The following is a 27456-nucleotide window of genomic DNA, read 5'->3' on the forward strand; positions in this document are numbered from 1 at the left end:
CACCGCGCCCCGCCGGGACTCCGCTCCTGGGAGACCCTCGCCGCGGAAATAGTTGGGGTCCGCATCCCGCTCGCCGCCGCTGTCGGCCGCTCCGGACCCTGCGGAGCCCCTGAGCCCGCGGGGAGGTGTCTCTGGGTCTGGTCCTTGCTAGATTTTGAAATAGGGGCAGCCCTGGTCCTGGGTGCCACTTGGTTTCTCCGGATGCCCGCGCAGGGTGTTTATCTGAACCTGAGCATCCGAAGCTGGGAACTGGCCGGGGTTCAGAGAAGCTGGTGAATTAGCAGGTTCTTCAGTGTAGTCAATTTGGGCTCCGCCAAGCAGTGGAATCCGGAATGGATGTCAGTTTCTTAAGAGAGCATCACGCGTCCTTGCATTCTCTTCCCACCTCTGCCTGTACCCGGTAGTCATCCTCTTACCTGGGAGATACCTCAAAATTAATTTTCCCAGTTAAAAATTTAAAATCTGACCTCCTTCCTGCTGTGCACCAGCGTTTGCAGGGTTGGCAAAAGTAAACAGAAAACGGTCCGGTGCACCAGGACGTGTCAGTCCCAGAATCAAGATTATTGTAGGATTCGAGCCGAGTTTGGAGGACAGCTTGGAGTTTCGCTGTGATTTTCATTCACCGTGTTAGAGCTGGAACTGTTTCAAGATCGTCAGTTCCAAACCTCGCTCCCCCCCGCAACCCTCGCTTTTCTCCGAGGAGAGCGGGGAAGAAAAGTGGTTTGCTCGAGGTCACTCATTTGATCCTTAGCCGTTTTTCCGACCGTGGGATAGTTGTTTTCCAGCAGAACCTGCGCCTTCTGAGAGGTAAAAAGTTCCAGATCACTGTGGAGTAAACAGTAATAACAGGGATAGCAGTTTTTTGAAATAAAATTCATCTTCATTTTTTTTTTTTTTTTTTTACCATTTTACAGCTAGACTTTAGGACCCTGAAAGATATTTGGAACTATTACAGCTAGACTTTAGGACCCTGAAAGATATTTGGATTTGTACTTTTGAATATCCTCTCAGCATATTCAGTATAAGCACTCTTAATGATTATCCTCTGCGGGACGGGTAGGCTTGTTGGATTTATCTTTGTTCCTCTTTTTTGTTTTGTTTTGTTTTTCTTCCTCATTTTCCAATAAACAAGAGTCCCAGACGACTCCAAACACAAGTGCGTTTTCAGGAGAATCCATGTAGGCTAGTGCTGGAGAGTTATCATGTAGTTTCAGGAGTGTTTGCACGAGCAGGGGAGTTGGTTGACTGACATCATTGCTACAGAGGCTGGAGATTACAGGGAGTCCCTTTATGCAGGTAGCTGGGCCCCCCTGCCCTTTGAAGACAGTCTCTGATACAGTAGTGTACACAGCACAGAAAACAAGAATTACAGTTCTCTCTGAAGCTGGCTTTCAAGGTGAATTCCATAACCTGAGATAACAATGGTGTTTTTCCCCCTATTTTCGTTTCTGTGTATCATTCAGAACTAATATCGTAATGTGTTACCATTTTTATTTGGCTCTCAGTAGAAGTTGTTTGAGAGAAAGTGATTAGAATCATAGAACCCTAATGTGTTACTAATGGACGGTGCCAGGTCATTCAGCCCACTGCAGAGGAGCAGTGCTGCTGATGAGGGGGATCAAGGCCTCTACCCTCAGACCAGTTTGCCTTCCCTCGTTCCAGCTGGGCTTTCTTCACGTTTTTTGGTTGTTTTATCACTTCCCCTGGCACTTGTGTATTTCAGTATCTCTTGATTTTAATTTTTGTGTGGTGCATCATGGGCCTGTTTCACCCTTAGAAGGTTAGCTGTGATATGTTAATGCAGACTTAGTTTTTTCCTGTACCATGATTATTGATCACATGTGTTTATGTTTTGCAGGTGTGAGAGGATTACTATTGTACTGCAATCATGGTGCAGAAATACCAATCACCAGTGAGGGTGTACAAACACCCCTTTGAATTAATTATGGCTGTAAGTACTCTACATTTCACTTTACTCTCTGACTCCTTATTTTTTCATTATTAGACTCTGAGTATCTGTAAACTTATATTCATTTTTTGTCTTCATTGCTTCACTAATTCTACTATGCATATGAACTGTATCTAGAGTATGTGACATTTTTAGATACGAGTCTCTGAAAATCAAAATCTGCAGTGTTTTTAAAAAGTGCCTATCAGAGTAATGTGTGGATTTGTGTTAATTCCCCTTTTGAAAACACAGAAGTGGGATTCTGACTACTTCCTGTGAATTTTGCTGTTTTTCTTTTCATTTATTAAAATTATTTTTAATTTTGTTTTTTTAGACAGGGTCTCACTTTGTAGCCCTGGCTGGCCTTGAACTCACTGTGTAGCCCAGGCTGGCCTGAACTCGCAACGATCTTTCTTTCTGTCTCAGCCTCCCAAGGGCTGGGGTTACAGTCGTGCACCACCACACCTGGCTCATTGCTTTTCTTTGTTAACATAGCAAAGGGATTTGGAGTATAGTTTCTTCCTTCTGCTACTAGTGTGGAGAGTGCTCTGGTTGTGGGTGAATTCACACTGGGGGACTTCAGAACCAGGAATTGTAGGATGCAGTTTTACTGGGTTATCAAGCCATCCCATTGAATGAGTCTTCCACTTTACAGGCGCAGGAGTCAACTTAGAATCCTGAAAATAAGGGGCTAAGGTCTTTTTATTACCAACCTGCAGAATTTGGCTGAAAATGACATTTTACTAGAAATAAAAAAACAAGCCTTTCCCAGTTACTTTTAAATCACTATAGGATATTCTTTCCCTTCTCTCTTGTGTTATTACTAAGGAGATATCTCTGTCTGTCTGTCTGTCTGTCTGTCTCCAAGTCAAATTCAGTGGTTTAGGTTCATTGTTGATCTTTTGGGGAAATTTGATTTGGTTCTTGTCCAGTTTGTGACCAGAATCGTGGGAAGAATGAAGTTCATGAACCTTGAGCACCACTGTATTCACGCAGGATTCATACAGGAAAAACGCTTCTGTCATGAATATACATGTTATCAGACTGAACACACACCTGTGTTTCTCGTGTTAAGATAGGGCGCAGAATACGAGCAGCCTGCTATGAAGTCCTGCTGTGCTCTTTTGGGTCCCTGCTCCCCATCCTTTCCAAGTGAGGCGTGATCTTGACTTCTGCCACTGCAGGTGACTCTTCTTTCTGTTCTTTACAGAACAGTTGTTTTTTATCTGGCTGCTGCTCCTCAGTGTTATATTTGTGAGGATAGGCTCAGTGACAGAGCACTGACCTAGCACGCACAGGCCCGGGACTTGCATCTCTATCATCACAAAAAAGAAACAGAAAATTCAAGTGCTCTCAAGGGAACAAGAGGAGGCTTATTTGATTACTTTTAAAATTGAAATTAATTTGCATATAGTGAAATAGTTATTAGCTGTATAGTTTAATCAGCTTTAATGAGAGTCACCCATACCTCTATTAAGACAGGATCCATTTACATCCTTAGCCAACACGTGTTTTGGACCCCTTCCCTGTGAGCTGGGAGACTTGTTTGTGTGGGTGGTGTGGATATTTCTTAAAAATAGTTCTATTTTTCCCTTAAATATGTTTAAGTTGGGTTGCCCAGTGTTTTACTGAAAGACTTTATCAGCAGGGTGCTTTCCTATCTGCTGCTTTGGGCAGATTTGGCTTTGATTGTGTGGAGTAGAGACCCATTGCAGCCAGCTTGAAAGCGAGGTTTGTTAGTGGCAACACACGTGGTATGATAGGAATCACACACAAGTACAGGAGTTCCGGCTGGGACAGGCTGCAGCCTGGCGGTGGAGGGTGGTTCCTGGCAGCTCTGGGGCTCCTGCAGCAGTTGTCCCTGGAACCTCACCCGGTGGGGCCCTGTCACACTCCATATGCAGGGCCTTTTTATTCTGCCTACCAACTGGCTTCTCTGTTCCCTTGAGTTTCTCCTCCTCTGTGGCCCCAGCTCATGTGCTTTCAGCTGGCCAAAACCTTTCTGGCTCAGGTTCAGCTTTGTGGTATTTCTTGTTGCGTTCTTCTCAGCTTCTAGGTGACATGTTCTGGTCATATTTCCTAGTTCACATTCCTGAGAACCTTGATCTGGCTCACTTCTTTCCCTGGACCACTCGGGGGGCCAGAGGGCTCTATGAGTGGCTTGCATAACCCTTGTTCCCATTTCTGCAGTCTGTGGACAATGGGGCAAGAGGTGTCTGACAGTAGGGGAGAGAAGCTCCTGTGCCCTCTGTGAGAGGGACAGGCACTAGGATCCTCTGGCTGTTTTCCAAGACCTTTTTTAAGTATGATTTGAAAACCTGGAGGCAACCCTAATAGTTCAAAAGTTGGTCTCTTATCCCAACATTAGGTTTAATAAAGAGATATTTTTATTATCGAATGTTCAGCACTTCCTTATTTCCCTTCCTTTACTATGTTCAAAACCATGAAGTTTGCATTGCAAATTTTATGCATTAATTTACAGGAGAATTCAAAATTCAAATTCTGAACTGACCTCAGTCTTGACAAATTAAGCCATTAGGAAATTGGCTTTTTAAGCAGTGGTTAATTTTCTTTTGAATTATTAGAAAATAGTTTTTAATCTGAAGATGAAATATAGTTACCTTTCTCTTTTCCAAACTAGAGTATTTGTTAAGTGGTTATGATTTTTGAGTGGTGTAATTTGTTCCTTTTTCTGACTGTAATTGTGTGGTGTAACATCCTCAGTATTTAGTTTGTTTGTTTTTTTTTTCTCATTAGGAAAAACAATGGTGTATTAGAGTTACTCCGAGGTGTCCTTTTCTCTTCATTATTCACCATAAGGAAAGAAGTGCACAGTTAGCGCGAGGCCTGCGCTATGCCTGGCTGAAGTATTTGTGAGAACCTCAGAAAGCGCGCTCAGTAAGCCTAGGCATGGTGAAGGCAGAGCAGCTGTGGGCTTTCAGTAATGCGTAGGGGCATCTGAGTCCTCATTTATGTGGGTTCTGAGAGGAGAAAGGCTGGGAGAAAATGAACTCACCCAACTTAATGCTCTTTTGGAGTTTTTTAAACAAGAATTTAATTGTAATTTAAGATTGCCAGAAAATTGTTTAGGTTGAAAGTGCCTAATGCAAGTAGATAAACAGTAGGGTCAAACGTGAATTGCGTCTCAAATGGTTTGTTTTGGGATCAGCATTAAAAATCAAGTTAAAGTTCTCAGGCACTCATTTGAATTACAGAATGGTATTTATGCAATCAAACTGGAGTGGAGGTTTTCAACAGGTGTCTGCGGCCTTCCTTTCGTTAGATGTTAAGCGCAGGCGCGGAAAGCCAGAGTGGCAGCGAGTTGGAGAAATGGAGAAATCACTGAGCTCAGCCCTGCTTTCCTGGTTGCAGCCCCTGAGACTGAGGAGGTAAAACTTGCCCATTTAGTGGCAGGGATTTGACTTCAGTTTAGTGCTGTTTTTATCACACTGTGCTTCTCTCTGCCCTCAAGTAATGTTTATCCTGAAGCATTTTATGAAGGTTCTTGTCCATGAAGATGTCTTTAGCTCTTCTAGTGTCAGCCAGACACATTTTCCTGGCTTTTGGGGAGGAGAAAAGAGACAGCAAAAGATACCCCAACTGATTGTGCCTTAAAGGGTTTATGGTCTCACTGGGTATCGGGATGTGTCCCACAGACTAGGAGCTTAAGACGGGAAACACATCTGAGATGCTTGGTGGGAGTGTTTTATCTTGGAATTTCTAGGATGAAACACAGGTGTGAAAGCTCAGGCCAGTGCAGCCCTTTCTCCTTGTAATGGCTCCCTGGCTGAGAGTTTTTAAGAGAGGGCAACCTGTGAGTATGGCTCTGGCTTGGTCTCCATCTTTTTTCTGTTGATAACAGCTGTCCCTTTGATAGGTTGGGACACATGATAGAAGACGCTCCAGTAGCTTCTGTGTACCGTAGACCCCCGGACCTTATCCTTTCCCTTTCTGACAGGGCTTCAGTGAGCAGAACAGATTCCTTCCTCTCCTCCTCACCCATCTCTGTTTCCCCATTCTCTCAGTCCTACTGCCTCCCAGAATGCCTTCCTCCTCACTGTTCCCGTGGGGATAGACATCTGTGTAGCCCGAGACTTTGTCTCTGTGGAAACAGTGAGCAGAGGTTACCTGATCATTGGACTTTCTGTTTCCATCCTAAAGGAACACGCACACTTTCCATGTTGTGTAGGTGGTTTCCTGCTCTCTGGCCTCTCACTCCTAAACCCCTTTACCTTTTCTTCAAAGCTCTTTCTACCTCTGTTCTGCCCTGCCCATATTACTTTATTTCACAGATTGTGTAAATTTCCCAACACGAACATTAAAATCTATTCCATGCTGTCCTGGTCGGCTCTAACGCAGTCTTCTCTGCCTGCCCCTCCCCTCCCCTTCATACTTCTTTGCCTCAGACGCTTGCCTTTCCCCATCTGTCTTTCCAGCTCCTCCTCTTGTCTGGTCCTGCTTCCTGATGCCTTTGAAGGGGTGCCTCATGTTTCTTCCTCTTCCTCTGATGTGTTCTTGTTTTTCAGTGCTGGGGATGGAACCCAGGGCTGCATACACGCATGCTAGGCACTTGTGCTACCACTGAGCTACATCCTCAGCCTCTGAAGTGGTTTTTTTTGGTATTGGGGTTCAAACTCAGGACCTTGCCCTTGCTAGGCAGGCAGCGGAATCCCTGAGCCAAATCCCTGGCCCTGACGTGTTCTTGACATTGTGTCAGTATTAGGTATTTTGACTTGTAATTGTACTTGGTTTCTTTTTTTAGGTCTTGAATGTTGTTCTCCAGTCACTTTTCATATTCCTGCAGGGCAGTGGATTGGTTCTTAAAGTGTTGGTACGAAGTACATAGGCATGCAGATGTGTGTGATTGGCCGATTTCTATTTTTCACATGAACTTTGAGTATAAGGTCTTTGTGAGTGGAAACTCAGATCTAAAAAGTAACTGCAGTCCAGGTTTCAGACGAGAGAAGTGTGTTGCTTCCACGGAAGACAAGTAACATGCTCTGTCCCTTCATTTAGCCAATGCTTCTTCAAAGGGCAAGGCCCTTTGTGATGAAGTCAGTTCATTTTTTTATGTTCTTCATAAATTACGCAAAACTTGACAAACACTAATAGCAACTTAGTGGTATGTTTTCCCACGTTGAATAACCAAGAAACCTGTTTGCCATCTAGTTGTTTATTAAATGGCATAGTAAACAAAACTTGGTTTTGCTCTTTTCTTTTGCGGAACCAGGGCTCGAACTCAGGATCTTGCACTTGCAAGGCAGGTGGCAGCACCACTGAGCTAAATCCCCAGTCCTGCTTTTGCTTTTCTTGTCCCGTTTCTTTATTTTGTTTTTTTGTCTCCTTAGGGTCTTCCTTTTTCCTCTCAAGTCTTACATCTTCTCACTGAGGATAGAGGGAGAAAGGAGAAGAAAGATTTGCTCAGAAAATAGTGTGAATCTGGGCCTGCCATCAACTAATTCTGTCCCCTAGTAACTAGGCCAGCAGCCAGCTGAGCTGTGCGGAAGTGATGGGATGAAACAGACTCCAGCGGTGAGGGAGGAGAGACAGCGCCTGGTGATGGTCCCCTTGTGACGTCCTGCCCTTTCCCCACCTCCTAATACTAGACAAAGGGAGTCCCTTCGTATGTAAAAGTGACTCTGTTGTGAGTGCATGTATCTCTTCCAGACCAGTAGGTCCTAATATTTAGGTTTTATTTCCCCCATACCAGCCAGGGAGACATGTGGAGACTGATAGTCTTACCTTCCCGTAGCCTGAGAAGAGCTTGCCCTTCCTTAAGTTTGCTCTGGCTGTGTGGGGTGAGGGAGTGTTATGCTAACGTTTTTGGGGCGGGGTGGTGTGCAGCGATCTGAGACTGGAGTGCCTCCTGAGGAGATACCTACTCCCCATGCAGCGGTGTGCAGCTGTCCGGCTGGCTGGGTGGGTGCTGGAACCATCCTGCGTTTCCTTCTTCCTTAGTCCGTGTGGCAGCCAGCTGTCCTCCCATCTCCCATCTGTTCACCCATCCCTTCCTTGCTGAAAATATCTTGAGCTGATTGTCCCCTTTTTTCTTTCTCTCTCTCACCCAAGTCCTGTGCATATCAGATTTAATTTTAAAGCAGATTTAATTACTTTAATTACTGTGATTTTTTGTTTGTTTGTTTGTATCAGTACTGGGGATCGAACTCCTCAGGACTTTGTGCTTGGGAGGCAGGTGACAGCACTGAGCTAAGTTCTTGGCCGACTATGATATATTTTTAATTCGTCCTTAATTTTCTCAAAGTACATCTTCCTTTTATCTCTGTGCCTTTCTGTATTTCTGTTTCTGGTTTCCAAGTCCCTCGTGGTTAGGTATGACACTAAAATATACCTTTTTTGGCCTGGGGGTGTAGCTCAGTGGTAGACCACTTGCTTAGTGTGTGGGAGGCCCTGGATGTGATTTTCCAGCTCTGTGGAGTGGTGGGGGTGCTTATTCTTTTATTGAGGTATTATTAGATCTTCAAGCAACCTAGTGTGTAGTAAACCTCTTTTTTTTTTTTTTTGAGACAGGGTCTTAGTAGTTTGCCCAGGCTGGCCTTAAACTCAACCCTCCCACAGAATTTAGAGTTCATTTTTGCTTAGATAAGTATTCTACTCTGGGAGAGGCTGGCTCAAAATCCAGCTTTGGGCCTGCCTCAAAAGCGCAAGGTCCAGAGTTTGATCCCTGGTACCAAAACAAAACAAAACAAAAAAACCAGCTTTGTTCAAACCTGGCAGTGAAGGAAAGTGTTCATTGTCTCTGATGGGGAACTCAGGGTGCTGGTTGTCTTTATTTGTTTTTGGTTTTTTAAGACAGGGTCTTACTATGTAATCCAAGTTGGCCTCAAACTCACAACGATCCTCCTGCCTCAGCCTCCTGAGTGCTGGGATTATAGGTGTGCTCCACCATGCCTGGCGGTCTGGTCGTCATTTTTTTTTTTTTTTTAGTTTTTTGAGACAGGGTCTCACTATGTAGTTGAGACTGACCTGGAACTCACTATGTAGCCCAGGCTGGTCTCGAACTCAGTGATCCTCCTGCCTCGGCCTCCCAAGTGCTGGGATTACAGGCGTGCGCCACCACGCCTGGCTCCTGGTCGTCTTTTAGTGGAGGATTATGCTCTTCTCATCTGTAAAGGTTTTGAATGTCCATAGCGTGAGTCCTGTTGAATCTAATAAAAGCTTCGTGTTAAAAAGGCACAAGTACTGTCTGTGCTCAGGGCATGCCCTTCACCGAGAGCTGGGCATCTCTTTCTTCCCTTCCTACACTCCCGTGGTGTTGTAGCCCTTGCTTTGAATTGTTTCTAATGGGCTGGGGGAAGTGGTGATGGTGCTGAAGGAAAATACATCAAGTAGGGGTGGGGGATTTGGTTCAGTGGTTCTGCTGCCTGCCTCACAAGTGCAAGGGTCAGAGTTCGATCCCCAGTACCAAAAAAAAAAAAAAAAACCAAGGAGAAATCCGGTAGGATCAGATTGAGCTCCTTGCCTCTCCCATTTATTTACCTGCTTTTGTTAAGAAGTAAATAGAAAAACCAAAAGCCTTGTGTTATGGAAAATTTTTAGCATACACAAGTAGAGAGAACTGTACAGGTGTAGATTTGAGATATCTTGTTAATTCATTGATAAGTATTTCAGCAGGCACGTCTGACCATTGTTAATTCATTGATAAATATTTTAGCAGGCACGTCTGACCATTAAGGACTTTTTCAAACACAACGCTCATGTTGTTATCACACCCAGTAAAGATATTAATAATTTCTTGATATCTAATATCATATCCTTGTTCATATTTTCTCAGTTGTCTAAAAAAGTCTTTGTATAAATTGTTTTGTTTTTTGGTACCGGGATCAAACTTGGAACCTTGTGCTTGTAAGGCAGGTGGCAGTTTGTATAAATTGTTTAGATCCCACTTGGAGTAAAATCATTTGCATTTGGTGAATATTTCTTAAGTGTGTTTTTCTCCGCCATTCTCCCTTCCCTTTCGTTTCCTTTATGCCACTGATTTGTTAGAGAAACTGGGACATCTGTCTGGTGCACGCACCTCAAGCTTTTGCTGAATTAATTGTTTCTTACAGCTAATAGGCAGAGGAGAGGGCCAGGCCTCAATGCAATCAGTTCAGCCACTTTCCACCAGTTCTGTTTAAACATAGCTGATAGAAATTGGCACTGATAATGGTTAAAGCCAGCTGTTTCTCTTTTGTTACCATGATGGTTCTAGGTAATTCTGCAAATAAGGTACAAAATATCTTTGCCCAAATTAAACTGGGCCATTCTATTTATAGTTCCTTATTAGCTCACGGACGAGCCACACACCGTGTTTCACCCAGAGAGGAGAGAGTGTATTGGCGGGTCTCTGTGCAGTGTGTGCCCCGAGCACTGGGCAGAATGGCCCGTGAGGAGTGAGCAGCTGGTGCATTGCAGTGGGCCAAGTTCTCCAGTGGTGCTGCTCACTCAGTCTCCTCCTTTCCCGTATTTCTTGCCTTGTGGCTTTGAATGGGGATATTGAGCTGCACGGGGGAAGGATGCTCCATGGAGAAATCTACTGTAGAGAGGGACTGGGTTGGCATCTGTTATAATTGACCCATCTTTCTCTCTTGATTTTTAACTTACAGAGTGAAACAGTTCTAGTGAAATTCACTACTAATTATATGCCTGCTGGGGCCAGGAAACACACAATACACAGCTAGGGGTCCCTAGCAGCAAGACTATTTTAAATGTCATAAAGAAAGCATATATTGTGTGTGATCCTCTTTGAAAGGTGCAATTTCTTTTTCTTTCTGTCTTTTTTTTTTTTGTACTGGGGATTGAACTCGGGTCCTTAGCAAAGCAGGCGGCAGAACCACTGAGCTAAATCCCCAGTTCTTGAAAGGTGTAATTTCATGTTAGGAGTACTAGCCTTTTTTGTTGTTGCAAAGCAAAGTCTGACCGGGTATGGTAGTCCCAGCTGATAGAAGAATGCCTGAGCCTGGGAGTTCGAGGCTGGCACAGGCAATGTGAGATACCCATCTCAAGAAAAAGAAAAAAGAAATCTGCCTGCATATTTCACAGACATATATTGCCCTGTTTTCTTTTTTTGGTACTGGGGATCAAACTTGGGTTCTTGTGCTTTCACGGCAAAGAGTGGAACAACTGAGCTAAATCCCTGGCACTGCCCTGTTTTGACACTACAAGATTGGAGGTACTGCTAAGGTACCTAGGTTTGTACACGTCATATATTTGGTAGATGGCTATGTGTTTAGCTTTCTTTTTGCATCGGCCCACCCTTTTGATGTTTCTGGTTTTTCTTTCACTGCCCCACTTCCTTGCCTTCTCAGGGAAAGATGAGCTCTTTATTTCCTTCTAGTTTTGCTGTTGGGAACCTCCAGTTGTATATTTTGTGTTTTATGGCCACAATAGGCATTTAATTAGTAGTTACTGCTATTTTAGAAATAGCTGTCCAGTTCTCTCTCCCCTGATGTCTCTTGGACAACCTCATTTAAATGTGTGCCTTCAGCTCTCACTTGATAAATCAGATATCTCAAAGCCTTATTCAGCCTGCATGCCTCCCAGTAGCTTCCAGACTCCCAGCCCTCTGGACATCTCCCTTTGACTATTCCGAGGCAGATATACTACATCTGAAACGGAATTCACCTGCTTCTCCTGCCTGGACAAAACATACACGCCCCAGGAAACACACACATACACACACGTGAAAACCAAACCCAGAAAATGCCTCTTGAAAGCTCTACCTTTCTCTGAGCAGCTGCCTCTGGCATCACACACTCACCCTTGTAGCAGAAACCTCGGTCATGGGTAGCCGTCCCCTCACTCTCCAGTCTTACTGATGACTGCACAGACTACTGGCTGGCAGAGACGTCTGCCAAAGGGGCTCTGGCTCTGCCCCTCTCATCTGGGTGGCTCAGCCCCAGACTCCAGATCCATTCTCAACTCACCCCAGAAAGATCTCTGAATTGTAAGTCTGACCACTCCACTTGCTAGTTTGAAATTCTGAAGCGGCTGTACCTTGCCTTTAAGAGAAGTTCAAACTCCTTAGCTTGGTACTCAGAGCCCTGCATCATCTGCCTGCTGTCTTTTTCTGTAACCTCATCTCCATAATCACTCGCAGGGTTTTGTTAGTTTGTTTTGTTTTGTCTCTCTGTGTGTGTGAGATTATACTTCATATTTTTGGCACTTGCCGTTTTTAAGTATACAATGTCTTCAAGGCCTTGGCGTCGGAAGCTTCTCCTCCTCTTTCTCATCTGATGGGTCAGATTTTGCTGTTCTTCATTGAAGCCCTCTCTGTGCTCTGACGCTCTGTGGTGGGTCATCTCATGGGTCTCTGCTGCTCACCATGTTGCCTCCTCATCACTGAAGCGGTCTTGGTTGTGAATCAGACCACCTTGCGCATCCTGAACATGCATGAAGCTCTCACAAATAGATTTGTCTAAAGAATAAGCGAGTCTTGGGGCCGTGAATTTAGCTCAGTGGTTCCGCTGCCTGCCTTGCAAACACAAGGTCCTGAGTTCGATTCCCGGTACCAAAAAAAAAGCTAGTCTTGGGATATGTACCTCCGTGTCCCGCGTCACCTCTGGGTATGACAGTTCTGATAGAAGGTTATGTTGGAACATATTATTCTTTGGTTAGATTTATACACCACTTAGATCATGTTTCAGAAGTTGTGAATCATGTTTTGTGAGTGAAATAGGGAGCATGTTAAGTGGACTGCAACTTAATGACTATAATTACAATGACTGCCTAAAAACCGTGTCCTGGATTGTGGTGTGATTTTAAAAAAACAGTACAGGGGATCGAACCCAGTGCTTTTACACTGTCCTACATCCCCAACCTCCTCACCCCTTTTAAACCTTTGAGACAAGGTTTTGCTAAATTGCTATATTGACTAGGCTGGGTTCAAACTGGTCTGCCAGAATTCAGACTCCCAGAGTGTGGGGATTACTGCGTGTGTCACCATGCCCAGCTTCACTGAGTGTTCTGATTGATGTTCTCTCACAGTGATAAATACAGAGGGCATCAAAATTACCATTTCTCCTGCAGAACATAAAATCTATTTTAAGTAAAATTCTTGAGGCTGATAGAATGGTCATTTTCTTTTTAAGATTTGTCCACGTTTAAACGTGAGAGGTAGGTTATTATGTGATTCTTTTTTCTTAATAAGTTATTCTGTGACTTTAGGTAGCCCAATCATAAAATATGTGTTTCTTTTCTTTTTCCTAGTTTAATGCCTGTGTATGTACTAAAAAACAAGGCAAGAACCAAAAGCTACCAGGTACTTTATTAAGAAATAAATTGACTGGGCCTGGGATTTAGCTCAGTGGTTCCGGTGCCTGCTTTGCAAGCGCAGGGACCCGAGTTCGATCCCTGGTACAAAAAAAAAAAAGAAAGAAAGAAATTGACTTAGGTATTTGTTGGTGTGTTGCAGGACACACCTTTCTAATATTTAGAAAGCTGTTTTCCAAGTACCTATCTGTGTAGCTCAGGCAGGGCTTGAAGTGGAGCCCAGGCTGGCCTCAACTCTCAGCAATCCTCCTGTGTCAGCCTCCCGAGTGCTGGGATTACAGGCGTGCATCAACATGTCTGGCTCTGTTTTTGTTTTTCTTTCTTTTTTGGGGGAGGGGTAGTGTTTGGATGGAACCAGGGCCTCATGCATGCTAGGCAAGGACTTTATCACTGGACTATATCCCCACCCCTATTTAAATTTGCTAACACAAATTTAGTTTAGAATAAAAATTCTAATTAATCTAAATCTTGGTTTTTATATAAGCCAAAATTTCCTTTTCTCCTTCCTCCCTCCCTCTCAGCTGAGGATCAAATCCAGGGTTTTACTATTTTTTTTGGAGGCGGGAGGGGATATGGGGGATTGAACTCATCAGGACCTTCTGTTTACTACGAGGCAGGCAGCAGCACCACTGAGCTAAATCCCTGGCCCTCCAGGGTTTTTCTAATACCAAGCAAGTGCTGTATTACTGAGCTATACTCCCAACCTCTTTTTTTTTTGTTCTTCTGAGTATGATTTAAATAATAAATGTTTTAAGGTCTATGATATTAACTTGTATAATAGTTATTTAATAAATAGTATATGATTTTTCCTGATGGATTAAACCAACTCCTTCTATCAGTCTACTGATTCCATGAGCTTTTATTCTGGTTCATGAAGCCAGATAATATTTCCATAGCTCATTGCATTCTTTCATGTGGGCAAACACATGGCATTTTTAAAAAGCTGACAGCTGCAATTCCCTGGAACACCAAATGCTTTTCTGAGGTCCATGAATTTATCTTTTACATTATGAAAAGTAAAACAGATTTCATCCAAGTCCAGCCTGATTGGAAGGAATATATAAAACTTCTATTTTTTGGTCAGATATGTATTTATACTCAGTTGTTCTTTTACTAGACCAAAAATTTTATGGGTTGAGAATGGTTTTGAAAGTCACAGCCTGTTTCGGATATCATTAGATTTTTTTCATCGTTTTAAGATTGTTTTAAATACAAAATAAAACACATGAAAAACAGAAGAAAAACTTCTCCCAACACTGTATTCTTGGTTGCCTAGGGCTTATATAATTGTGGCAAACAAAACATTTGATATTCCAGATACTGACAGAGACAAGGTATCTTAAGTATAAGTATCTCTTTAAAGATGTGTACAACTACTTTTTTTCTAACTAGTGTCCTTTAATTCTCCAACAGGGATTGGCCAGTGTTGTACTTTTATTTTGATATCAACAACAACCACCAAAAAATCGTGTGAAAACAGATCCAGATCTCCTGGATTCCATCATTTTATGACTAAGCATTAACAGACAGAAGTGGTTTACTTTATGTTTTATTTTGTGGGCACCAAATGATGCTGTTTTAATGGTTAAATGCAAATACAAAAAGAATAGCAATAGAATTAACATGCAAATGATGCATTTGAGCCAAGTATAGCCCAAGCTACTTCACAGACATTGAGCTGTACAAATGAAGACTTAAATAGAGAAAAGCGGTGGGAGCAGTGAGTCATTAGCCGGCTCCTCTAGGGCAGGCCTGCCCACTTGAAGGCAGCTGTGCCCTGCTGGTCAGCTTCATGTTGGTGCTGAAGGATAAAACCTCTTCAAACAGTTCATCTCCCCCTTTAAATGTACATTGTTATGCGGTGCCCCTTCCTGTTTTGTTTTTTTTGAGAAGAGGTCTCTCTATGTTCTTTACATTGCCCAGGCTGGCCCAGAACTCCTGGGCTCAGGTAGTCTGCCTGCCTCAGCCTCCCAAGAAAGTGATACCTGCATTGCTTCACCTAGCGTATTTGCACCTATGTAAGTAACATAATAAATATAAGCAGTCAACACTAAAGGTTCGTGGAAACCTTTCTCTCTTAAAGGGTTTGTATATTACCCAAGTTTGGTAAGTGATTTTGGAGTCATAGAGGTTTTTGTGTACTTTAATGAATTCAAATCAACCAGGTCCTTAAGTTGGGTTTCATTTGATACCCAACCCAGTAATAGAAACTACCAGAGATTGAAAGAGGAAAAGGAATAAACATTCTTGTATTAGCCTATCTGTTAAATGTGAGTGGTTTATCGGCTTAACTGTTCTTAAATCTGCATAGGCAGCTCTGCTGACCCTGGGTCGTCTGAGGGCGTCCCTGGAGAGGAGATGGGGATCTCAACTCACTCCACAGGGTAGGGTGTAGGTTCACTGACTTACATCACAGAAAAGAATTATAGGATGCATCAGTGAGAGGCCTTAGGTTTGCCAGGCAGAATAAAGGAAGCTCACTCAGAATAATCGCGACGGGGGGATGTATGATAGCTTGGACCTGGGGATTTTGATACGGTCTTGGGGTGTCCTGAAGACATGCAGGATGGGTATTCCTAGTGTCTGGGGTACCGTCTGATGGCCTGGGTTAGAATGCAGACCACTTCCGTGTGCTTGAAGTTTAGAGATGTGTTGCCTGCTTAGTAGTGCTGCTGCTTTGAGGATAGCAGTCTGGGAGGAAAAGGGCAGGCTCAATTTACGGGCGAAAGACACGGACTGATTTACAGTAAGCCCAAGACTGATGCACATTGGAGTTGCAAACTTTCACAGATACGAATGGACCTCGCTTTCGAACATTCACAGAAGGGAACAGCTCCTTCCATTGTGCTAGCTGTGGAGCGTGCAGTGGCAGCAGTGCCATCTCTACGCCCTCCTCTCGCAGAACGCCAGTCTGATGAGAAGATGACAGCCGAGCAATATGGTCCTGAGCTCTGGTGTGGCAGACTGGCACCCTACCACTGAGCCAGCCACCTTGGATTGTCAGTTCAAGAGCAGCCTGGGCAATTTAATGAGCCCCTGTCTCAAAAAATAAAATGGACGGGGGATGTAGCTCAGTGTAGAGCACTTGCCTAGCATGTGTGAGGCCCTGGTTTCCATTCCCAGTACTGCACCCGCAGTAAGTGAGGCCCTAGCACCAGGTATGCCTGTGGTACACAGCTGTGCAGGGCTGCCCCAAAGGCTTTTGTCCCTAGAACAGTAGATGACTCCCTGTGGGGCTGTGGGAATTAACATTTATTCAGGCCACCCTGGAGCCCAGCAGTTGTGCTTCTGACATGAATTCCTTTTCCTCCAACTAGATTGTGTTTCTTCATTCTGTGGAAAGTGTTTCCATTAGTATGAGGCCTAATTCAGGGCTACCTGCAACTGGAAACCTTTTGGGAGAACATTTTGTTATCCCCCTTCTCTGTTTAAGTCTCTTCCCAGGTTGTTTGAGTTGTGTTCATGTTCAGGGCCATATTTTCTGCTTCCAGCAACTGAGTATAGTGTAGCTAATTAATGAAATAAATAACTCACCCCATGCGTTTCCTATGTTCCTATTATAAAGGGAATATTTTGGTCTCCGTGTCTAAATTGAAATAAGGTCCTTTTTCTGTGTTTTTCCTCTTCGGTTGGCCTTTTTTTTTTACAGAAGGAAAGACATCCATATGCTGTTATTTATATGTAGTTCATTTAAAAAATAGCTAATTTATTATTATTTATTTATTATTATTTTTTGGCGGGGAGTTGAGACAGGGTCTCACTATGTAGTTGAGATTAACCTGGAACTCAATATGTATCCCAGGCTGGTCTTGAACTCAAAGCGATCCTCCTACCTCAGCCTCCCAAGTGCTGGAATTATAGGCATGTGCCACCACGCCCGGCCCTTAATTTTTATTATTTTCAAATTTTTTATTTTGAGGTAGAAGCTCTCTGGGTTGTTCAGACTAGGCTTGAACTTGTGGTCCTCCTGCGTTAGCCTCCTTGCTAGCTGGGATGATAGGCATGTGCCACCAGGCCTGGTTTATAGTTGTTTAATTATAAATTAAAAAAATTTTTTTTTGTTTAATTATAAATTTAAAACAACTGGTTGCCACATGACATTTACATCTTACGTTTTAAGGGTTGGTGTAATAATTATCTTAGTTTAGTGAACACATGGATTTTATTGGTGGATTTCCAAAGCATAGTAGAAAGGCTGAAGTACCTAATAAAAAGCTTAAAGGGAGTGTGTGTGTGTATGTGTACTTGTGTGTTTTTTGTCTTTTTGTTTTGTTTTTGAGATAGGATCTCACTGTGTAGTCCAGGCTGACCCTGAATTCACTTTGTATCCCGTGCTGGCGCTGAAGTCTTCCTGCCTCAGCTTCCCAAGTATACACAGCAAAACCTTTTTTAAACCTGTTTGCACCATAAGGACTGTCTTTGTTTTGTTCAGAGCTCAGCTAGTTCCTAGCCTGTCGGACTGGCGGTGTTTTTACTTTTTCCTCGGTGCTTTCTTCCTTAGAGAAGCTGATGTAGAGCAACAGACAGCAGCCACATTTGTGGAGTACTGTGCTCGTTCTGTCAGGGCTAGTTGAACACTTTAATCTTTCAACAGTGCTGCAAGTTGACGAAGATGAAGAAACTGCAGCACCTTGAAATCAACTTTCCCAGCGTGCTACTGGCGGTGTGATAAAACATGAAGCTGTGTTCTTTCCCCACCCATGCTCTGGAATAGAGTGCACCGTGCATTCTGCAGGGGACAGAACTGTTCACATCCCAGCTTGCCTCACTTCTCTAGGCTTCCATTTCCTCATTTAAAAAAATTTTTTTTTTTTTTTTTTTGTACTGGGGATTGAACTCGGGTCCTTCTGCTTGCGAGGCAGGCGGTGGAACCATCCATTTCCTCATTTTTAAATGAGGAGAAGCCCTCATTCCATAGAAAGGTTAACCTGTAAATCCATTCGTCTGTGTGAATTATGCTGCATAATTGTGGTGGTGTGTAATAGACTCAGCAGATTCCATGTTGGCTTGGTAATCTCCTGTGTGACTTCTTTCTCCCCCTGGAGAGGGCCCTCATCCTGCACTTGGGCATCCTCTCTGTCTTTTATTTTTCTTTTTAAAGGGAAGAATCAATCAGTGTTTGCCTGTGGCCAAAGTATTGCTTGATGCCTTTTGTTTTCTTTCTTTCTCAATACTGGGATTGAATCCAGGGCCTTACCTCTGATCTCTGAGCTCCTCCAGACTTTTTTGTTTTTCAGGGTCTCACCCAGTCACTAAGTAGCGCAGGCTGGTCTCAAATTTGAAGTCCTCCTGCTCTTCCAGAGTGCTGGGATTATAGGTGTGTACCACTATGCCCATCTTGATGCCTTTAAAAAAAAATGTAATAGATTTAATTTTTTAGAGCAATTTTAGGTTCCTAGAAAATGGACAGTATAGAGAATTTTCATATAACTCATGTTTTCCCTTTGCAGTTTCCCCTGTTATTAACATTTTGTGTGTTATGTTTAAGATTGATGAACCAATATCAATAACATTTTTAATGAAACTGTAAAAATAGTTTTAAAGTAGTTGTCTTTGTATATACCTATGGGTTTTGATAGATGTCCAGTGTCTTCAGCATTACCTAGTTTTATAAAAATTCATAGTTATTTAAGAATAAAACAACATTATATTTCCTTCAACTTAAGTGTAGCTTTACAAATGTCACAAAGTTATTAGGACACAAGAGCTTTACATACTGTCTGGACCAAATGCAAAGTTGCTGAGACTTGAAGGTTGCCGTCAACCTTCTGACTTGCAGCATCGTGTGACAGTGCCTGAGGGGAAATGTACCCAGATAGGCTGGTCCGAAAGGTCCTGAGCAATTATCTCCATGGGAAACCTTAGAGCAGGGAGCCCCTAGGCGGACATCCAAGACATCTGAGACAAAATAGAACCGACTCACTGTGTGAGCCTTACTTCCTAATGTAAGTTAAATTGCGGAAGATGCAGTTAATCAAGCATACGAGGTTATAATATAATGTCCTGTCCTTCTGTTAGTATTAACACACATTTCCTAGTGGTCTTTCACAGAAATTCTTGAGGAATACATTATGAGTACTTCAAGATAAAATATTTTAGAAGACTTTGTTAAACCAGGGTTTCAGCTGTGTAGTTAATGGTTTAGTGAAGTGAGTGTTGGACTGTGGTTTAACCTGGGTCAACCTGGAACTTTTATCTAAAGTGAGATACGAGGCATCTTGCTCGAACCGAATGGAAACTTGCTAATCTTTTAGGGGATTATTTTTCTTTTGCTCATAGTTGTTTGTTTTCACGCTCATCTGGTGCTTATAGCCTTGGTTTAACTACCGGGAAGCCAGGAAGCTGCCGAACCCAGCAAAGTATTGGTACCCGCTCGATTACCCCAGTGCCCAGGGCCCTGCGGCAGACACGGGCTGTCATGGGAGCAGTGACCTCCCGCTGGAGTGTGTGGGGCTGTGTGGGCGGTGTCCGTTCTCCACCCTACTTGCCTGCTGCTGCTCTGTGCCCACACCTGTTTCTTTGCTCTCTGGTCGGGGCAGCAGCGGGTGGGGGTGGTGCTACTACTTGTTTCTAGGATCCAGAGGGCCAGCAAACATGGAAGAAGATCTCGAAATGGCGAGGCGAGGACCGTATTTAGTACCGTTTCTTCTGCGTCTGTGGTTCTCGGTCCCTCACCTGCCTTGCCTGTCAGAGCTGGGAGAACACTGCCCTGCTAGATGGAGCCCTGCACGGCATGGGGATCACTCACCTCAGTCGTCTTGGGGTCCAGGAGGAAACTGCCATTGTGTGTGAGTTTTAGTTTTTGTCGTTGACACTCAGAATAACTTAACATGGACAAGTCAGATTAGTGACCTCTCCATAAAACTAAATGTCCTGGTGGGGGGAGGGTTGCTGCGGTGGAACCAGGGCCTCATGCAAGCCGAGCCACACTCCCAGCTCCAGAGTTAAAACTTCTTGGGTGAAACCTTTTGACTTGGGGGTTTCCTAGGTCTGCTGGTGCTGTGTGCCTGTTGCCTGCCAACCAGTGTGTCAGGGGGAGGGGCAAGGGCGGCCCTCCTCCGTGCAGGCTGGAGGGTGGTCTCACTGGTCACCGCCACCTCGCCATAGAGTTTGAGCATTTTAGAAGAAGCAGACGTTTCTTTCTCCTGTCCACTAACACAAATAGATCACGTTAGAATTGTTGTGCAACTGCGAATGTAATTCAGTGCTTACCTATTGGGTGGACATCCTGGGTTTGATCCCCAGCATCGCGAAACAAAGAGCCCTTCAACAAAGGAGTAGGCACGTGAACAGGAGAGACCGCTGTGTCGGTGCGCAGCATCTCCCCGTTCTCACCACGGCCTTCCTGCTCCCTCTGCGCGAGACTTACGAAGTGGCTCCTTTATCGAAAGTAAAGCTCCTGTGTACCATCGTGCGATACACCGAGAGTGGGTGTTGGGAGGGAGGAATGAAGAAAGGATGTGCTCCTGAGCAGATGGCCTAACAAGCTGGGAATTGCACAGATTTTGTGCATAATGTGTGAGCAACACGTTTTCCGTCTGTTCTTCACCTGGACTGGGCGCCTTCCGCAGTGCTCATCGTGCTCGTGCTTTCTTACGTGGTCCTAGCAGAGCCTGCCGTTCTTAGGAGTTCCTCTGGCCTCCATCGCGAAGCCCTTGGGTTCCTTTTCCTTAACCCTGACCACCCCCTGGCCGAATTTAGGGTTCAGTCTTAGTTTTCCAGGGCACTATCTTACCCCTGAGAAAGGGTTGTCAGGATCATGGAATTTGAGATCTTCCAAGATGAGGTCCATAATATGAAGTTAGCATGTTTGACCGAAGAGGAGTTGTGTCAGTCATGGAATTTGAGATCTTCCAAGATGAGGTCCATAATATGAAGTTAGCATGTTTGACCGAAGAGGAGATGGCTTGGAGTCTACAAAATTTTTATGTATTTCTTTTTAGTTTCCAAATAGCACTCATAGTTTTTCACTTGATCGCACCAGTGGACATTCCAGAGCTGGTTTAGCTGCAGCACTCCTGATGGAGTCGTGTGGGCTTGTTTTAGGGCCGCCAGAGAGCCAGCGGTGCCCTTAGACTAGTTGGGCAAAGGCTGCTGTGGTGGCTAAGTATTTGGACGCGTAGATGAAGCGTGCTGTCACTGGATTATAGCTTTTCCTTAAAAGCACTCAGGTTTTTATGAACTTTAATTTCTATTAATACTTTATTAAGTGTGAATCCATGTATTCACGAGCAACATTGTAACTTGAAATTTGAGTTGACGAGGGGAACTGAACCAAAGACCCAGGGACCTTCTGTCAGGGGACAAGAGGTAGGACATCAGAGCCCCGGGGACTGACCTGTGGTCAGTGCAGCCTTCCCTGGGCGGTGCCCCCTCAGTGTCTTGGGTGTTCATATGCTTCTGGGTTGCAGCAGTAGATGGCACTGGAGGCTGCTCCTGCCCCACTTGTTGTGACGGAGCCTGCTTCTGGATGAGCTGTCATTTCATAGCCGGGGCTGGTCTGGGGTTTGCTCCTTTTTCTTGGCTGGCGCTCCTCCTGTGGGGCTTTCCTTTGCCCCGAGTCTCTTCTTCCCCCAGCCCGCCTCTCTTCAGGGCCTGTGCGCGTCGTGTGCTCTCTCACGAGCCTGAATCACTCCATGGAACGATTTCTTCCATGGCTCAGGCCATGATTGCTGCTGTGCGCAGTTACAAGTTTCCTCGTTTTATGTCTCTGATTAGGGCCCGTTCCTGTATCTACCACTGTCACAGAAATCCTTACATGGAGTCTACATAGGACCATGCTCTGATATCAGTGTATCATAGAACTTTGCGTCTGAGGGATTGGGGTCAATTTTGCCACCTTTTTTTCTTTTTCAGACAGGGTCTCCCGCTGTAGTTCAGGCTGTCCTCAAACTCACAGTGATCTTCCCAGCCTCTGCCTCCTGAGTGCTGGGATAAAAGTGTGTTCTACCATGCTCAGTGGGTTTTGCCATACTTTCTCAATTTGTTGCACATTTGTTTCTTTTTGCACCATTAGCTCCTAAAAACAGATTTGAGGCATAGTTTTGTTTTGTTTTACTACTGATTGTTTCCAGGGTAAAATGAGATCTGTCTATAAATGAGTTTGATGGTCATGTCTAGTACCATAGACTATCCCACTTGTTTGACGAAAAACAGCTGGCTTGCTTTGCTGGCTAAGTTGGGTATGAACGTAGTTAAATTTAAAAGTTGGTCCTTCAAACGGAGTTTTTTGGCAGAATGCAGCATTCAGCTCATTAATTCTCAAGCTGAAACGCCTTTGCTAAAATGTGGTTTTATTTAGCACAGTTCTAGCTTTTAATATGTCAGAATTGCATTCAAAGGTTCATTTAAAAAACTGAAAATACTTTGGCCAAGCTTCCAAATTGTAGTCTCAGAAGCGCTGAGAGGGCAGAGTGGTGGGCGTGAAGGGGTGGAGGAAGCTGTTCACCCAGAAGGCCGCTTTCCTGGGGTGGGGGGGGTGTTAAGAACCAGTTTTGTTTTTATTGTTGAAAAAATTACTGTGTTTAAAAAAAAGAAACAAGTGGTTACAGTAGTTTTCTTATAAAAGGAAGTTTTTCTTTAAAATGGAGTTTTTCTTTAAAATTTCCCCTGAAGAAATAATTCCTGCAAGGTTCATTTTGTTTTAGCCTGTCCTGATTTTGTTTCCATGGGTGTTGGGTGTGATCGAGGAGTGGCTGGATACCCTCACTCTAGAGACATTTGGGGACTGCTGCTGCTCTTTAGGCACAGCGACTTGGGCCGGGAAGCATTGCAGAGTGGGCTTCTCCTGAGTGGAGATCAGAATGGAGGGCTGCGGGGGTTCTGGGGCTCACACAGGGTTTTAAAAGTGGAGGATGCTTCCCACGGAAGAAAGCCCAAATTGCTGCCTTCGCTTCGGCGCTGCCTGCTTCTCTCCATCGTGCCGTGGAGTCGGAGCTGGGGACAGGGCCTGGAAGGAGGCGTGGAGCACACCTGGGCCGGGAGAGCTTTGAGCACACCAGCATTTGTGTTCATTTCCATGTACAGAATGTGGCGTGCTGTGTTTCCTCAGTCACATGCCAAAGACATAAAAGCTGTAGGTTTTTTTCTTGATTTGTACCAGTCTGTGTATACTCTTTGTAGTAAAAGCACTTTTTGTTTCATGAGGTGACTTTTTCTCCTAATGCTATCACTTTCCTCTTACTGTTTTCCCAACTTTTTAAGAGATTTTCATTTTTAAAAAATTGATAGAAAAAACAGTGAATACCTGTACACATTTCACTCAGAAAAGCACTTCTCCTTTATCTCTCCTTCTCTCTCTCTCTGCCTTTCTCTCTCTCACACACATTTTTTTAGTAGAAACATTTGAAAGGAAGTTGTGTATATCCTGTACTTCACCTCTAAATATTGAAGTTGTGTCATCTAAGAATAGCTGTTCTCTCACATAACTGGGATCAGTATCCCATCTAAGGAATTTTACACCCGTAGAATAATTTGTTACTGTTTAATATGTAACATGTAACACATGGTCCCCTTTCTTCAGCTGTTCCCCAAGTGTTCTGTGTAGCTGTTATTCTAGTCCAAGAGCTACTGGATCATTGGTTTGGGCAGTCCTGTCTCTTTAGATTCAAGACATGTTCATGCATTTTCTTTGTTTTTTGTTTTTGGTACCAGGGATCGAACTCACGTCCTTCTGCTTGCAAGGCAGGCGCCGGAACCACTGAGCTAAATCCCCGGCCCTGCATTTTTTAGGACACTAACTTTTCTTTCTTTCTTTTTTTTTTTTGCTTCTTTTCTAAGAGTCCCCACTGAGTGTCCCATGACACATCTGTAATTCAGATTTGCATAATGGCTTCCTGATGGGTAATTTTTTTTTCTTTTTTTTTTGCTTCTTTTCTAAGAGTCCCCACTGAGTGTCCCATGACACATCTGTAATTCAGATTTGCATAATGGCTTCCTGATGGGTAGCTTAGGGTTACTGCCCTTGCTCCAAGGTCTGCACAGGTCATACATACTTCTCTCGCCCCATGCCAGGCTGTCAGATTGTCCCCCATCGGTCCTGTGTCCAGTCATTTGGTTAGAGCCGTCTTTCCATTGTAAAAGCACCTTTGTCTCTTTGTAACTAGTGGTCTGCAGCGGGACACTTTGAGATTGTCACAGCCTCTTGTGACCGCCTTTCAGTAGTGTCCACTGATGATCCTTGCCTGCATCAGTTACTGTACATCGAGGGCTGCAAAAGGGTGATTGTCTGTCTTTCCTTCTGTGTTTATTAAATGTCAGTTTTTTTCCATAAAATTTCCTCCCCCGGCCCCCTTTCTTAGTATCACTGTGTTTTGTAATGCTCTGTTCTCTTACGTTGCATCCCAGAGTTGGTGGGTGGACTCCTTTCACTGGTTCCTATGTTCTTCAGATACGCATGTCCCCATCAGTTACTCCTCTCCTGCTAAGAAATGTTTCAGATAGTTCAGGCTTGTGATCAGCTGTTTCTCTAAGAAGTACTGGCTCCTTCTTCCCCGCCACACAGGAAAGGGTATTTAGAAACCAAGATCTGGCTGCCAGGTTTGTTCATTGCTACTGAGTGTCATTACTTCTCGGTCCTTCCAGTAGATAGAGCTAGGACATGTTAATGTTTTTTAATAAAACTAGAATGCTTATGTGCGTAGTTTTTGGAGACTGCTTACATACTTTGCAGACGTTTATGGATTGTAGTTCATGCTGAACATGAGGGCACTGGTATCTATAAACAACTCCAGACACTAAAGGTCTTTCAGTTTTTTTGCCACCTTGCTTTCCCATATACCTCCAGCAAGCGAGAATTTCCTGTGCTGACAGGAAGCGGGATTCACAGGCCTCACGTAGCCCTGAAATATAGGTCAAGGTAAATGAGCACCGAAACAAAAGCCTGGATTCGTTTATTTAGTAGACTTTTATTCTATAATTCAAAAAGTATTTGTTGAACAAAGACCTTGTCTTAGGCATTTGAGGTCCTGTTCTTTTGGGAACAAAAAGAGGAGCAGAGCTTGGCCTTTGCTCTGTGGCCAGGTAACACATTTGATAACAGTGACAGCACTGGAAGCAGTCACGCAGGGAGGAGGAGATGTTTACCAGGCGCATCAGACTCCACGCAGCTTTGCGCTCGCGGCCCCTTACCTGCATGGCATAAGTGCTGCCTGGTTGGGAATACAGGGTGCAGGTGACCATCTGCACACCGCATCTGTGTGTGTGGATGATTTCGTAGGGAGCAGAAGGTTTCTTACACACCAGGCTCTCTCACGGGGGCGCCTCAGGAGGACCAGTCCGTTTCAGTGATTTAGATGATACAGTGGGTTTTGGAAACGGAGCTAATTTAGGCATTTATGGTATCTTGTTTGAAGTCCTTGCATTCTTAATTTCTTAATATGTCATAGTGCTGGGATGTACAAAGCCTGGGGTTTTATTTGTTGTTTTGTTTATTTAAATGTAATATAGTTTAGCGTGAAGGGAGGGCAGGGGTATGGGGGAAAAATGAGAACCAGGATCTGTCATGTAAAGGTATAAGATGCCAATGGTGAATGTAACTGTACTGTATACTTAAAAAGTACCAATAAACTCAATAAGATAAAAAAAATAATATAGTTAAAAGTTAGTTTAGAGGGTTTTCAGTGTCAGAATGGAACAAATAGCAGCAATTTGTTTTTTGTTTTTTTGGTTTCTTTCCCTAGAGTTGTTCGTTTGTTCTGTGCTTAACATTAACAAATGCTCAGGGCCTTATTTGAGGCTTATCTGTGGTGTGACCTGGGCAGACGATGATGATAAAATGCATTGAGAGACAGGGACTGTGTGAGTTATCACGATTCTAGCAACCAGGAAATTTGGAATATAGTTGAATGGAGGAGGGGAGTAGACAAATGTGAAGAACGTATTTTTAACTCCCAGAATACGAACATTTAAAAATCCTGTATAATCAGTCACCACACGTGGGTTTGTGTCCCATCCTGACCGCCCCGCACATGACGTCTATGCTAGTTTTCTGGAAGTGACTCTCATCACGTTAGTATTCCCTCCTTCCCACCCTTGAGGAAGGGGCGGGCAGTGCTCAGGAGGACCCTGCTGGACAAGACCCACCTGCAGTGACCTGTAGCCTCCCCTCCCACCACTTCCATCCTCGCTCGCAGCCCAGGTTTCCCAGGGACATGGTGCCTGTCATCGCTGACTGCAAACAAATTTGGAGGGCTCTGAGGCCCGTTCCCTGTACTGTCCCTTCCTGCTGAGGGTGTCCTCTCTCTCCTCTGGCCTTCGTAGTGCCTGTGCGGTCCCTGGAGACTCTGTCATTCATTTCCTCCTCTGGTGAGTTGCCTGACGTATGCTGCCTCACACGGCACCTTATAGATGGGCAGCAGGAGTGCAGAGTCTGCATTCAGGCCATGCGCCTGTAACGTTAAGGAGATAAGCGAGGCGGTCATGTGACCTCCCGTGACCGCCCTCTGCCCACACTCAGATGACCAGGCCTGCTTGAGGTAAGCAGCAGCACCTTCTCCACTAAGGCCGTGCCTCCTCCTCTGGCGGTGCCTTTGAAACCACTTGCACATTGTAAGTGGTAAAAGCCGTTTGTGCTATTTCCCTGTTTGCACTGTAGATTTCTTTCTTAAATTTGTTTTTTGGTTGTGATTAATTTTAGATGGGAAGACACAGTGAGCCCTTTGCCCCCTTTAGTCCAGCTCTACAGAGGAGAGGCATCTGTCAGCCCGGTGTGAATGTCATCCGCAGTACCTTCCTCTGTAGAGGGCTTCCTGCCACCTAGATTCTGCCTCCCCCCACCCTAGGATTTTTCTGTTAGCATGCACCTCTTAGCTAGGGGATGCTTTAAATTTAAGTGCATTCAGCAGCGTCTTTAGTTTAGTGATCTTTATAGCCTGCCACAGAGTAAACTAGATCTGCTGCTCAAGTGCATTTTCTACCACTCATCCCCAAATGAGAAGCAGAACCCAGCCCCTTGCACTGAGCTACAACCTCAGCTCTTTTTATTTTTTGTTTCAGTACAGAGTCTACGTTGCCCAGACTGGTCCTGAGCTTTTCTGATTGTCCTCAGCCTGCTAAGTAGCTGAGATTACAAATGTGTGCTCCCACACGTGGGTCTCATTTTCTACGAGTTTTGATAAGTTACATAGCACGTCTGTTCCTTTCTCTTTTTTCTCGTGTTTTTTAGTATATTTTTTGCAATACATAGTAAATACATTCATCATGCAGGAATTGGTATATATATATATATATATATATAT

At 44.2% G+C, this 27456-nt stretch overlaps 1 protein-coding gene across 3 annotated transcripts in view; it reads left to right on the forward strand.

Moving 5' to 3' along the window:
- The first annotated feature begins 1858 nt into the window (after positions 1–1858).
- Sec14l1 (SEC14 like lipid binding 1) overlaps positions 1859–27456 on the forward strand; it is a 54083-nt gene continuing 28485 nt past the window's right edge. For 2 of the 3 annotated variants that reach the window (XM_010618471.1, XM_010618472.2), the window contains exon 1: positions 1859–1951. In XM_010618471.1, the coding sequence (XP_010616773.1) occupies positions 1889–1951 (63 nt within the window). In that variant the 5' untranslated portion in view covers positions 1859–1888. Of the gene's footprint in view, positions 1952–5260; positions 5338–27456 lie in introns of those variants that run through there. The other variant, XM_010618473.2, reaches the window with a different exon arrangement.

The sequence above is a fragment of the Fukomys damarensis genome, unplaced genomic scaffold (assembly GCF_012274545.1).
Source record: "Fukomys damarensis isolate Sample0158 unplaced genomic scaffold, DMR_v1.0_HiC HiC_scaffold_23, whole genome shotgun sequence".
NCBI classification, from domain to species: Eukaryota; Metazoa; Chordata; class Mammalia; order Rodentia; family Bathyergidae; genus Fukomys; species Fukomys damarensis.